This window comes from Neltuma alba, unplaced genomic scaffold (assembly GCF_004799145.2).
Source record: "Neltuma alba isolate B1F8T4 unplaced genomic scaffold, ASM479914v2 tig00000307_pilon, whole genome shotgun sequence".
Classification (NCBI taxonomy): domain Eukaryota; kingdom Viridiplantae; phylum Streptophyta; class Magnoliopsida; order Fabales; family Fabaceae; genus Neltuma; species Neltuma alba.
This window is the reverse complement of record NW_021632001.1, coordinates 112,509-126,796: the sequence shown is the minus strand read 5'-3', so window position 1 is coordinate 126,796 and position 14,288 is coordinate 112,509. Positions and strand designations below refer to the sequence as shown.

The 14,288-nt window shown below is 33.6% G+C and overlaps 2 protein-coding genes across 2 annotated transcripts; one reads left to right on the top strand and one right to left on the bottom strand.

Annotated features, from left to right (window-relative positions):
* Positions 1-4,408: 4,408 nt before the first annotated feature.
* LOC114719703 (UPF0481 protein At3g47200-like) lies at positions 4,409-5,719 on the bottom strand. Its single transcript, XM_028905249.1, has one exon. The coding sequence runs from the start codon at positions 5,717-5,719 to the stop codon at positions 4,409-4,411; it is 1,311 nt and encodes a 436-aa protein (XP_028761082.1).
* Positions 5,720-11,955: 6,236 nt separating this feature from the next.
* LOC114719607 (UPF0481 protein At3g47200-like) lies at positions 11,956-13,795 on the top strand. The gene is made up of 2 exons (XM_028905152.1): positions 11,956-12,117; positions 12,542-13,795. The coding sequence occupies exons 1-2, from the start codon at positions 11,956-11,958 to the stop codon at positions 13,793-13,795; spliced, it is 1,416 nt and encodes a 471-aa protein (XP_028760985.1).
* Positions 13,796-14,288: the final 493 nt, after the last annotated feature.

The window sequence follows — 14,288 nt, the reverse complement described above, 5'->3', positions numbered from 1 at the left end:
ATTTTTGTTAGTAGTGCATAGTTTGAGCATCTAGCATCATATAATTGCATTGGAAACTCCAAAAAAGAAGCACATAGGTTCTTCATTCATTGTATTTTTATTGTCATTTTCATTTTACCTTTTGCATTTTCTTGGTGATTCTTGATTATCTTTGAAATTTTGAAAGTGATTTTGCTGTCGGCATTTGGTTGATTTCTTCATCCTTGCATGCTTGAGCTTATCATTTTTGTGAATTTATTGCTATCACAAGGTTGATTTTGCTTTCCAAAAAAAAAAAGTTTTATTTTCAAAATTATAGTCAAATTTTTAAATTTTTTGCCTAGAAAATTTTGAGCTTCGGTTTCCTAAAGTTTTTGGCCATTCTACGCAAGACCAATAGCTATGCTATTGGGTGTGGCAAATTTTGGCCAAATTCCTTCATTTTGGGCATTTTTTCAATTTTTCTCTATTTTCTAGAGTTCTTCCATATTTTTTTTCCCTGTTTGTGTGTTTTCCTGTTAGTTTTCTGGTTGTTCTAGCTTTTTTTTTTTAGGATTGTTTTGAATTTCTTTAGGTTGTTTTTTGTTGGGAATTGATTGTGTGACTCATGGCTTGGTTTAATAGCAACCATGATCTACCCTCACATTCTCACTTTTATGCAGGAAATAGCATGTGGAATGAAGCACCTTTTAATTCAACATATTCTCAAGAGATTGAAGAGTTGTTACAACAGTTGGACTCTTTCCAAACTCAGCCAGAGTCTCAAATGCCTAATCACCTCTCTACCCATGACCCTTCTTGGATGAACCATCCTCCACATCAATCACCTAACCCATCACTCCAACCTCACCAACCATACTTTAAACATATATCTCTACCATATACATACCACCAAGAACCACCTCCTTTTCCATATGAATAGTACCACCAACCCTCGTCCCAATCCAAGTACCATTCTCTCTCTCCCAATCTCATAAACATCAATTCAATGAACCTGACCCATTTCTTTCCTAAGAAGGACCATATATGATTTTTAAGAGAAGCTTATGACCACTTAAATTCATACTACCATGGATTACTTGAAAAAGCACGAATATCTAGAATCTTAAAGGAATCAGAGGAAGAGTTAGGAGAATGTAAGAGTGTATTGGAGAAGATCTTGAGTGATATAGCTCAAACTGAATCTGAAAATGGGAAGGATGAACCAAAATGCCCAGATTTACTCATACGAGAAGCCGAGATGAAGTAAGAGCATCTACAAACTTATAAGAACTTATGCCCTACATCAGGCCATATTGATCCTCTTCTTGAGGAGATTGATCCTTATGCTATAACTCCTATTCCTGTTGAAGTTATTTATGATGTGAGTGATGATGAGGTGGATGAGGAAATCATAGTTGAATCCCCTCAAATGTTTAAAAATGAAAATTCTCACTTGAACACTTCTAATAGTAGTTGTTTAGTTGATGATGTTACTTCCATTGTCATTTCTTCGTTGTGTGAAGAATATGTTTCTCTTTCTAGTGCTAGATTGGATGGTGCAGTTGATTCTGATTTGAACAAACCTTAATCTTGTTCTTACAATGCCCACACTATGCATGGATTGCATAGATAACAAGTATGATATACTTGTTAGGTGGCAAAAGTAGAACTTTGGTAAAGTGTGTGCATTGCCTTCTAGTACTAAAAGTGCTGACAATATAAAGTATGATATTGATATGAATCGCTTGGATGTTGATCCTGTGGAGAAATGTGAATTTAAACATAGCCTTGAAAATTATCTTTCTAAAAATCCCATTGAGTTGCATGCTTCTAATGTGTTAGTAGGGAAAGATTCAAAAATTTTGAAAGACAAAATTGTAAATAAAAATGAATATTTTCATCTACTTCTTTCTTGTAACTTGCCTCTTGATTTAAGTAGCTATGTAAATAATAATATTGCATTGCATGATCATATTCTGCATAACTCTTCTTCTGCTTCCACTCTTTTACCTGTTATCTCTTGTGAATGTGACAGTAATGTGTTGTACTCTAATAACCGTAAGTTGGATTCCTCAGTTTCCACGTCACATAAACCTGAGTGTTTTAAAATTTTAAATGATTATTTGACTCCTACTGATGGGAGTATCATTGACTTTCTTGGATGTGATAGCTACTTGAAGAGCCTAGATCATAAAATGTCTTTACTTTATTTGAAATCTCTCGATGTCTCTATTATTAGATTTCGTACTGCTGTCAGCTTGTTTTCTGTGCAGACGCATAGCTGGATGGGACCTTCTCGGCACCAAACTCCTCCAAAAGCTCTTGGACCTCTTCCAATTGACATTGAGCAACCACCAAGAAAGTGCAATCATCAAGAACAATCCTTTTTGCTAAGCTTCATGTTTCTCATTATTGATGAGAATTTCTCTTTTAAGAGTCTAAGGTGCTTTAAGTGCAAGGTTGTCTCTTTCCTCACTTATTTTCTCTTAGCTTTGCATTGATTAAGTATGGGGGAGCTAGTCTAGTAGAAAAGGTAGCCTTGTTTTTGTTTGGTCCCCTATTGAGCCTTTTTTCTTCCTCTTGTCATTACCTTGGCCTTGGGTTTTGCATTGAGGACAATGCAAAATTTAAGTGTGGGGGAGTAGGGATTGTTGTTTAGTTATTGAGCTGATTAAAAAAAAAAACTTTGCCTTTGGATTTGTTCCAATTTCCTAAGTATTGTTGCTATAATTGCTCTCTTCTTTACCTTATTGGTTGATTTCTGAATAGCATCGCATGATTTGAGAGTAATTCTTGCTTAGGAATTTTGCTGCTGGTTTCTATGTCTTCCTGTTTTCATTCACCTTAGTGTTCTGCACTGCTGTATGGGCAAATTGTTGTTTTCTCTGTTGCTGACTTGACTTTTGTAATCTCTGGGCATCTTTGTTAAAATCCTTTTGCATAATGCTTGTGAAGGTTGCATGGCTGAGTCTGAGTGCATTTGATTTGAGTGATTTCTGTTCTTAGTTGGTTAGCATAGTAGAATGCCTTTGGTGCATTGTTATTAATCTTGTTTCATAGTTTGATCCTTAAGGAGGAAACATCTTGGAGAAAGCCTTGATGAAAGGATTTTTGAGCCATGTATTATTTCTCATCTTGTGTGATTTTCACCTAGTTATGGTTAACCTTTAGAACTTGTCTAGATTCTTTTTCAAAGTTGCATTAATACCTAGATTTGTGAAGATGATAGGAGAATTCATTTCTAAACCCTTTACCTAAACACAAGCTACTTCATTTAACCTTTGTTCACCCCTTTGAGCCTTCACTTTCATTTCACTAATTGCTTTTTAGCAAATGTTTTGCATGAGTTACATTTGGTTTTTCATTTTGAAAAGTACATCATTAAAGTCTATATCTTTGCCTTCTTGGGTTTGGATACCCAAGAAAAAAAAAAGTAAAAAACAAAAAAAAAAAAGAAGAAAAAGAAATAGAAAAAGGCAATAAAAAATAAATAGAAAAAGCAAAAAAAAGAAAGAAAGTTATAGGAAAAAAATAAGTTGCAACAAAAGAATAAAATTTGAAATGAGGCATTCCATGGTGGTTTGAAGAGCAAAGATTTCTGTTTCAAAAGTCTAAAACCTGCACGTTGGTGATTCTTTTATGATTATACTTTAGCTCACTTTGAGTTTATACTTTACGACTCATGCATCTCACTTGTAGTTTATTTCATTCATTTAACCTTGCTTTCTGACATTACAGCCCTTCAAGTCCTTTTGCTCATGAGTCTAAGGTATGTTAGTGGTGGAGAGATTAGAATCTCTACAAGCTTATGGTAGGTGCTAATCTAGGTGGATTGAGTGAAATTTTTCCCGTTTGAGAGATGAGTGAAACACTCGTATCTTATGTGAGCTCTATTAAATTTCTCTTCCTTTATCCTACTATGTTTCTTATGTTAATTTCTTTGCATTGAAGTATTCCATGATTGCTTATTGATTAGGAATAAAGGTTGATTGAGTTAATTGCACATTCATGCTTAGTTGATTTTATGTTTGCTTGCATTGAGTGTCTCTATTAGACTCTTCTTCACAGATATTTTGCCCAAGAGTGTAAAAGGCTAAGCGCGGGGAGTTGACAAATTCAATTATTTTTATATATCTTGATATCTTTTATCGTAATGTTCACTACAGAAATTGAAAGAATATGATTGAAAGAATATGAACTCTATAACCTAAATTTAAAAGAATTTTATTGGAAATACGTAAGGTTCAAGCTCATCATAACTTTGTTGTTTTTTGTTTAATGAAAACAACAAATGAACAAGGATTACAACAGTCATGGACATCATCAAGAAACCAACTTATGGGTGTAGATTGTGAACACAATTTTCAAGGACAGAACTCTCTCTCTCTCTCTCTCTCTCTCTCTCTCTCTCTCTCTCTCTCTCTCTCTCTCTGTGTGTTTCATCCAGTCAAATTTGGAGGAAAGCCAAAATGGTTTGAATAAGGGTGAGAAGTATGACCACAATAGCAGCAGTAGAAGCCATAGTACGCCAAGCAGACTTGCAATAATCACGTCTCAAATTTGCCATCCTCTTGTTCCAAGGACGCGTACAGTATTGATTCAGCTCTTTGAAAATCTGATGGTAAGGAGTACTTATTTTATACTCCCCCATGATATTTTTACGGAGACCATTAAATAAATCAGCAACACCATTGGCATTGCCGAGAAAGTTGTGGATGATTTTCTTATGAGTGAGTAGATCCACATCTTGATGCTCATTTATTAGGCAATCCATTACAAAAGCATACTCAGTAATGTAAGAATTGAACTGATAATGGCATTGCTCTAAAGCTATCATATTACGAAACAAAATCTCTGTTCTGTCTTCCAAGAAAATCTCTAGGATCTCAAAATAAGGAGGGCTTGAAAAGTTCAAGTCCACTAAGCTCTTGCCTGGTTTTGTGCTTGCCTTCAACTTTACCCCAGCCTCTTGCAACTCGGTCGCACTGTATAAAAGAAGATCATGTGGATCCTCTATGAATTCTGGTTTCCAAATATCATATGATAAAAAGAACGACCTAAGTAGATCTGTGAAGTGTTTTATCTCACCAAATTCAGTTTGAGGTGGATTTTTATTGTAAGACCGAAAGAAGGTAAATGTGAGGTGAAGAAATGAAGGGATCTTATTGTTGCTATTTCTTTCTGATGGGGCGGAGGGAAAAGCTTCCTTGTATAGCCGTTCAATAATAAAGAATGGAAGTTGATTCTCAAGTAAAATCAAATCCTTAGTAGCAGCTTCCTGCCACCAATGCTCCAACAACGCTAGTTCTTTGCTTATATCATGCTTGCGAGCCTTGTTATCTCTGATAACATGCACTATCATGAAGAGTTCAATGATGAAAGCAGCATCCACTAATATCAACTTCACAAATTCCTTCTCGTCCAGTCTGATCTCATCATAGTAAGACGCCCGAACCAGTGACTCCCAACGCGTCACAAACCTGACTAAATCTTCCAAGTCTGTCTCAGATTTTTTCACGAACCTTTTAAAAAACATTCGTTTGTGCTTCTCCATGACTCTTAGTTTCTCGTTGCCGTAATGAAAGGGACCAATGGAAACAACTTTTGGGTTATAGTAATAAGCATCTTCATTATTTGGGTCACGCATGGTATGGGGCACCCTGTAGCTACAACATTTTGTTGATGATGATAGGATCTCATCTTCATTAGTATCTTGCATCATTGCTTTAACATCATTTATCACCTTAGCTTCTATCATCTGTCCGGTTCGATTTAAAAAGCAATCAACTAGAAATTACATGGGCAATATATATATGTTTAAAATAGTAATTAAACCAAATCATTAAGGAAAGAAAGAAATTAGAATCGTACAGGATGTATGAATACTGCTGATTGTTCCAACGTTTCTTGAGAAATATCAGAGATCATCATGTCTATCTCTATGTTGGCCATCTTCCACAGAACTTTGTGTGCTTCTCCTGCAGGATGGTACACGTGGTAATTTGGGTAAATGTTATTTAGGCCAATTAAAACTAATTATTAATCAAATACTATTATATCGATTGTGATAGGGATAAGAAACTCTATGAGATGAAGCACTAACATTACTAGCAATATTTCAAGTTAGAAGGAAGGGTGTCAAAATCATGAGTTTATGCAAACGTGTGATAAAGACGGAAACTCGAATCAAAAACTCGAATAATAAATTCGTAACTAATTTACTTTTGTCAATAAATAGTTATTGAAAGCATATAATTAAATGATTAGAATACAAAAAATGACAAGTAATTTGTTTAAATATATTTCAATTTCAAATTATTGATTTTTTGAATAAAAAGCAATTGTATTATAAAATAATATATTAAATATTCAAAATATAAGTTCAATATAGGAGTCTCATGGAGAGAAACTCCTTAAAGATAAAGAATATAATGAAAAAGTATTAAGTCATTGAAATCAAATCCATCATAATTTATCATACTCGACATAAATATTTATGAAATTCAAAACTTGTTTTAATATTAGTTTCTCCTTTATGGTTTCTTATTCTCTTTGGATTGGGTTTTCTACATATTTTGTAAATTGAGTGCTATTCAATACATGTTTGATTCTCTTAACTCAATGAATACGATAAACTCATAAAGCGGTTAACTCATGAGTTTAACTGAATTTATAGCTAGAATGGGTTGCAATATGAATTAACATAATTTTGTAAGCTATAAATATAAAATGATGAATTTTGCAAGTCAACTCCCAAGTTTGATGATAGTGGTTAGAAGCAAAGAGCTAGAGAATAAACAGGTTTTTTTTACCACGGAAAAGTAATTAAACAAATCAGTAATAAAAGATATGCCTACTTGAAACTTAAAAGTTAAGCTGTAATAAATTTCTTTTTAAGGACTGTTTTTTAATTTCAGAAAAGTTCTATAAGTAGAATTTAAAAATGGTTGAAAGGCTAATAATCGACGAATTGATTAATCTTGTATTTGAAATCTGACAAGCCATGAGCAAAGTTAAAGGAAAGTGAACAAAATGAGGAAAATAATTCACTACTGAATGAGAATACCTTGTGATATTCAAAGCGAATAGAATGAGTTTTGATGAGAGGTTATGCAACGACTGTGTTTCTGATGTTCAATTGTTGAGGTTCCACTTACTGTGTATAGTCTTTACTTTCGATATGTCCCTCTACAAGCTACAAGTGCTCTTTCTCGTTTTTTTTTTTTTTGGAAAATAAATATTTTCATTACGTTGCAAGGAAAAAGATACTTGAAATATTTTTGTGGGTACTTTGAAAAGCCACTTGTAGTTTATGGTTCATGAGTAATTTTTTGATGTCGTTTATTTGGACTGGTTTTGTGTATTTTTTTTATTTCATATTTTACAATTGTTTTATTTCATTATATTATATTGTATTTTTTGCATCTTTTATGCTCTCCTTTTTCTAGGAAATATTGAACCAAATCACATGGATAAGAAATTAGTTAAAATTGGTTAAAGACTATATGCATGTAAAAAATTATAAGCTTAAGGAAAAGAATAAGGAAATTACTAAAATAAAAAGAATGATGTTCTGTGAAATGAGATGATAAACATGTATATTGAGTATTAAAATAAATAATTAACGAGGACAAAATAGGAAACTAACCAAAAAAAATTGAGATATCTGACAAACGTTTTTTTTTTTTAATAAATAGGGATAAGATAGAAACTGTAGTTATTTTTCTTTTTATAAAAAAGGATTAATTGGAGTGTTTTATATTGGTTGTAATAATGTTTTCTTCAACAAATTGTGGAATGTGGTACAATGGTGATTTCTCTTTTTCGCTTCTCCCCTTGATGATACTTGATCTATAATTATGCCATCCTCAATATGCGTAAGATATGTTTCTTTCAAATACTCATTATATTCTTGATTTTTTAATTACGTACGATGCAAGGAAAAGTAATTCTCTTGAGAAAGATTTATGAGGGTAGTTTGAAAAGTAAAAATTGATAGCACAACAAGCTAAACTTTCAGGGTATTTTGGTTTAGTGTACAAATTTCTTGTGTGAGTGAAATAATCAGGTAAATTATAATTGAAGTTTGATTCCGTGATAGATCTGTTGTAATATCTTAATTTAATTTTGTACTTCTATGTGTTTATCTTACACATGTAAAAACGGAATCTGATAAAACATTAATTCTAGCTTATAAAGTATTTATTCTTTTCATTTATATATTACTATAATTTGTGATTTCTTAAATAATGGCCCTATCAAATTCTAGTTCCATTATCTCTAAAATAAATAATTTATTAGTTATAGTATTATACAAAAGATAAAAACATTTACAATAAATAAAAACAGCCTTATGCACTGATTTCACCAATTATTTTCCCCTCTTTTTCCTAGTATGCACTTTGTTTACTATATAGTGAGAGGATTTAACAACAATAACAAGTCTTATTTCATAAGTAGGCTTGGTTATTACAGATTTCATGATGCTATTATGCTCTATTAGCAACGAAATTAGTAGCCAAATTGTTAGCCAAAAGACTTGATATTTTTTTATCTATCCTCTTCCCCAGCTCTACCAGTGACTCTTTGTGCATGTCCAAACCACGTCAAGCAATTTTCTAAACCATAGTCTTCGTCCATCCAACGCTGCTCTTTGACCAGTTTGAAGAGGTGGGGCCGTGATTATTAGGCTGGTGTCCCGCTCTACTATGAATAATAAACTAATGTAATTTTTTTTTCATAATTTTTGTATGTGATATGTACGTTGATTTTAAAAGCTAAATAATGGACCCAATGCTTGGTCTACAAATCATAATCAATTCACGAATTATCTTATGTTGAACAATTTATGGATAAGAGAATATGTCACTTCACCTTTTACGCAAAGGTTTTTGGAACTTTCGGAACTTCATTTATAGCCTTCCCTGATTTAGTTCATCAGGAAAGGAAGAAGAGAGCAACCGGTATCATGGGTTCATCGGAAAATTTGATTTAGGTTCAAGGGCATTCTAATGATTAAAAAAATAGTTCCCACGTGTAGAATGAGGAGTACTAAAGCCTATTGAATGCTCGAAGGAGGATGATTCTGTGGATCGGGCTGGTTCGTATTGAAGATGACTCTGATGCATATTGAAAGCCAGAAAGTAAGGAACATATAATAAATGCGGCTGTGCTCCTTTGTTTATTTTGAATGCACGGTTCACTGCAAGCCTATAATTATATGTGGTTATTTAGGCTTGGTATTTTTTTATAATCAATCCCACCATACTTATTACTCCTCTGGTCTTATTTATAAGGTACTTCCATCATGTTTTACACAGACTAAGAAAAACTTTAAACTATATTAACTCTTCATTAAAATATACCAACTTTCTAATTTTACCTCTACTTAATATATACACCTTTCAAAACAAATAACTATATCTACACTATAATAAATAAAAGACAATATCGTACAATCATAGTAAAAATTTAATGAAGTGACTTATAAATAGGAGAAAAAAAATCTTTTCTCTCTGCCCTGTAAATAGGACCAGAGCAGTATTTTTCTTATGAATAAAGCTTTATGTGAGTTGGTTCCTAAGAATTTATTAAGGCCAGGGCATGCCTCCACATTCAGATAGTGGTTATAGAGGTACTCAAAGATCATCTATCAACAAGGTTCTCACAAGGCACTAGGATTGTTTTTATGTTATAAAATATTTTTGTTTTAATATGTCCATCTGGGGTCAAGCCATCGAGTAAATGTTTAAAATTACTACGTATACAAATTGTTGATTGAGTCTGTATAGTTTGGGATGGAATATCCCTAAGCCGTCGCATAGTAGTTAATTATGAGATTCTTAAGCTTTTGAGACTAGGTTAAAAGAGATAGTCATCAGTTTGCAGTGGATAAAATCAAAATGAGACTAAGCCGTTGGAATGCTAATGTAGTCTCTCTAGCTATTGTTTAAGCCATCCCTCTCTCCTCTACGCATTGTGTATTACCTATGTCAAAATTGGTAGGAAAAATTCAGGTTTACCTACCCTATGGGCAGTAGCTGTGGCATCTCAAGGCTAATGCTATATATCACCAATACTTACTCTTCAGTTAATAAATCTTAGTTGGAAATTGCAAACTTATCAAAGGCCAAAATGTAGTAGAGAGAGAAAGGAAGGAGAGAGAGTGAGAATGGAAGGGAAGCGAGCAAGAAGGCGAGTGGGGGTTTGGTTCAGCAAGGCAAGCGAGAAGAGGGCGATGATGGAGAGGGAATAACAGCGTTTGCATAAAAGGAGACTCGATTTTTTTGGGGGCGAGGAAGATGAGGAAGAAGATGTGTGCCACGCCAGCATAAACTACATTCATAAAAGCTAAGCATACAATAAGGACTCAATAAAAGCAAAAAGAAAAAAAAACTATAAGAACCTGAAGTAAAATTGAGTAAAACAATAAGCACTAACAAATTAGTTTTTCCTTATTGTTATTCTTCAGTAAATATATATTTTAGCAACTTAGGTGCCAAAAACATCATTTTTAATGTTTACGCATAATGTTCGAGTCTTGAGAAATAATAAATTGTAATAATTTAGTTAAGGATTAATATAAGTTTAGGTTCCCGAAATTTAGGTCTATTTTAGTTTGGTCTCTCAAATTTTAAACATGTGGTTTTAGTTCCTGAAATTTAGTTAATTTTAAAATGTTAGTCCCTAGAGCTGTAACACTGTTAAAAACAGCTGTAGAAGTATCACAAACTTTTTAAAAGGGTAATTAACTTGTAATGGGAAAAATATAGTTTAATTGCCTAAAGTAGACTCAAGGTAGAAACACAAGAAAGTAAAGCTTAAACATAAGAAGAACGAAGAAGCATTATTAAGCAGCAAATTAAACTAAAGGTCTGATAAAAAAGAAGCAGACTTAAAGTGCATATCGTCCTAGTGGAAACCTATTGCAGCTTATTGATCAAACAATCTAAACACAATATCCTTTTCTTTTTTGCCAATGCAGATTTGGATTCTATGAAGATTAAAGAAGAGCACGCAGGTCATCAAAGTATCAAAGCAATTCCTTGGCAAAGGCTCTTTAATTTGCTCAAGTAATTAATTTTTTACTATTGATAGAGATATTGCCTTTACAAAAGCACTCAATTAGAATCATTGAAATTAAAACATAAAGCTCCAGACGTCCTATAGACGTGGTTTTCCATCGAATCCAATCCATGTTCTTGCAACTTTCACACATTGAAGCCACTTGTTGCAGCTTCTGCAACACCAAAACTTCCTCCATTTGTCCCGCACTTGCGCGCGCGCACACATTTATTTATATACTTGAAGTGTGCCGTGGGTAGTTTCTACTGCAATTAACTCATATTTCTACAAACTCTTTTGGAGTCTTTTGTTTTGGGCTTGAAGGAAAATAAAATTTTAATGTGACCCTAAACACCAACCAACGCAATTGACTTAGCACATTATTATACTCCCTCCGTCCCATGTTATGAGCAATCTTGTACTAAATTACGTAAATCAAAGTAATAGTTAAAATTAGTTAAAGATAACAAATGTGTAAAAATTAGATTTTTTTCTCTCCAAAATACCCTTATTTATGATAGGAGAATAAGAAAGAGAAAGAATATATAAAGAAAAGAGATTATATTAAAATAAGTATTTATTAGGGGCAAAACAGGAAATTTGTTATAAAAATGTAAAACAACTGTTAAAAGTTGCTCGTATTCATATTGAGGGACAAGATAAAGATAGTAGTTGTTGCTTATAATATGGGACGGAAGGAGTATTAACTAATTGTACAAGCAAGAAATCAATAATAAACGCCACTGCCAAATCAAACAGGAAAAAATTTGACTTGACCCGCTTCAACTGAGACACGGCGTCTATTTATTCTTTTGTATTTTTTGAGGCTAACGTTGTGGGTTGCGGAGCATAGCAGATCGACTTTCTTATCCTCCTTCACATCTGCTCATCATTATCGCTTGGATCTGTTGTTTTGTTGACTAAGTTTAGATGGCAGAAGCAATCCATACTGAGAGTCACTGGGAGATGCCTCATGGAATGAACCAAACAGAGATGGCCTCTGAGAATGCTCAACAAATGGTGGAGCTGAAGAGGCCACTTCTCTCACCTCACCCTACAGATTTATCCTCCAATCACTTGCAACAACAACAAGTATGCATTATCCTTTGCCAACACTTTTTGATTCCGAATCCTTTTCTTGTTTTCTCAAGTTTCTTTGTGCTTACTACTTTTAAGGTTGCTTCTGTTTATATAATTCCTCAGCTATTAGAGTTCTTTAGCCACATTTTTGTTTTTCCATTCAAAGATATACACTTGTCAGATTCCAAATATATGCATCTAATGCTTTTCATTCGTGATGGCTTCTCTTAATTTTGTTACACTGCGTTTAATTTGGTCGCGCCTTGTAAGGTTCATTGGAGCCTTTTTTTGTCCTTTTCTTACCAAACGGTGATGAGATTACATTTAAGTTATTGAGAAAAGAAAAACATTTATATTTCCTAAGCTTTAAGGTCACCTTCATTGCTTTGCTAATATATAATTTGAGGTTTCCTTCTGAATCTAAATTGATGTATAGACGGAAGAAGAGGCGATCAGCATAGACATAAAAGCAATGACAGAGATTAGCGAAGATGGTCTCTTCTCGCCTTTGTGTTGTATCTACAAGGTGCCCACAAAGATCCGTCTTCAAAACGAGGAAGCTTACACTCCTAAGGTGGTTTCCATTGGTCCTTTCCATCATGGTGATGAGAGGCTCCAAGAAATGGAGAGGCACAAAGAAATAATGTTTAAGAGATTTGCACAAAATGCTATGACAGACTTGGACAGTTTGGTTAAGTCAGCGAAACAATCTGAGCCAAAGGTCCGTGCTTCTTATTTTGAGAGCATCAACTATGACAAGCAGGATCTTGTGAAACTGATATTAGTGGATTCTGCTTTCATCATTCAACTCTTTATTATGGATTATGAGGACTATGAAGATCAGCTGACACACGATGCTAAACTATCACAATCACTGTTGATAGAGGATATATGTGATGATTTGCTTTTACTTGAGAATCAACTTCCATTCTTTTTCCTTGAAGAGCTATACAATATAGCCTTTCCTCGTAATCATAGAGGTGATCTCCCTTCATTTCTTGAGCTTACATATTCCAACTTTGACTGGCTTAACAAGCAAAAGTTAGAGCCTGATCATAAGATAGAGCATTTCACAGATCTTCTTAGATTATTTTATTTACGGATAATTAAACCAGGAAGGGATTTCTTCGAAACGGGTGGATCCGATATGCTTAGGTATAGTGCCAATGAGCTACAAGAGGCAGGAGTGAAGTTTGGGGTAAGCACAAGCAAGTGCTTACTAGACTTGGAATTTTCAGGATCTGTTCTACAGATTCCTCAAATTAAAGTCACAGATAAGACTGAATTTTTGTTCCGAAATGTGATGGCTTTAGAACAGTGTCATTATCTGTCTGAAACATATTTTTGTGACTATACGCTTGTATTGGGCAACCTAGTTAACACAAATAAAGATGTGGAGGTTCTTGCTCATAAGAAGATTATCAGCAACTGGCTAGGTGATGCGAAAGAGGTTGCCACATTAATTAACGGTCTTGGGAAAAATATATCTCACTGCAATTTCAATACAGAACACCTTGACATTTCCAAAAGGTTGAATGAGTTTTATGAAGATCCTTGGCACAAGAAAAAGGCAGCTTTGAGGAGAGATTACTGCAACACACCTTGGCAAACTGTGGCTTCTATTGCTGCAATCATACTTCTCATTCTCACCATCACTCAAACTGTATGTTCCATCCTCCAAGTTGTATAAAACCAGCAACCTTCATTTGAAGCTTGGTAGTATATTTTTAATTTTCTGTCCTTGAAAATTTATGTTCTCCTGCTGATTTTATTCAGCCTTTACTGTTGCACCATCTGTAAAATGATAATAATGATGATGATGATTGTGATCCCTTATTCTTCGTTTTCTTTATCACAAACAACACAATATAGAGCCGATTCTGATTAGGTATAAAATATCAACTCTTTTCCATCCAATAATTTACAAAATCACTTACCAAAATATTTATGTATAAAAATGGGAAACCATTATTGCAATAGGTACTGAAAATCAGACAGATCATTAAATTGTTGGAGGAAATGGTTCAAGGATAAGTTGGTTCAAGCCAAGATCAACCCAATGTCTAATCTATCATGTTTAAAATAATATAATTTGATTAAGATATATAAAAATTCATATCTAATCCTGAAAAAAGTAATATTTAGATTAAAAGACATTAATTCACAAGTATATATAAATCACA

Coding starts and splice junctions, on each gene's coding strand:
- LOC114719703 (XM_028905249.1), bottom strand. CDS start 5,719: ATGATAGAAGCTAAGGTGATAAATGATGTTAAAGCAATGATGCAAGAT.
- LOC114719607 (XM_028905152.1), top strand. CDS start 11,956: ATGGCAGAAGCAATCCATACTGAGAGTCACTGGGAGATGCCTCATGGA. Junction 12,118..12,541: donor ATCACTTGCAACAACAACAA/GTATGCATTATC, acceptor ATTGATGTATAG/ACGGAAGAAGAGGCGATCAG.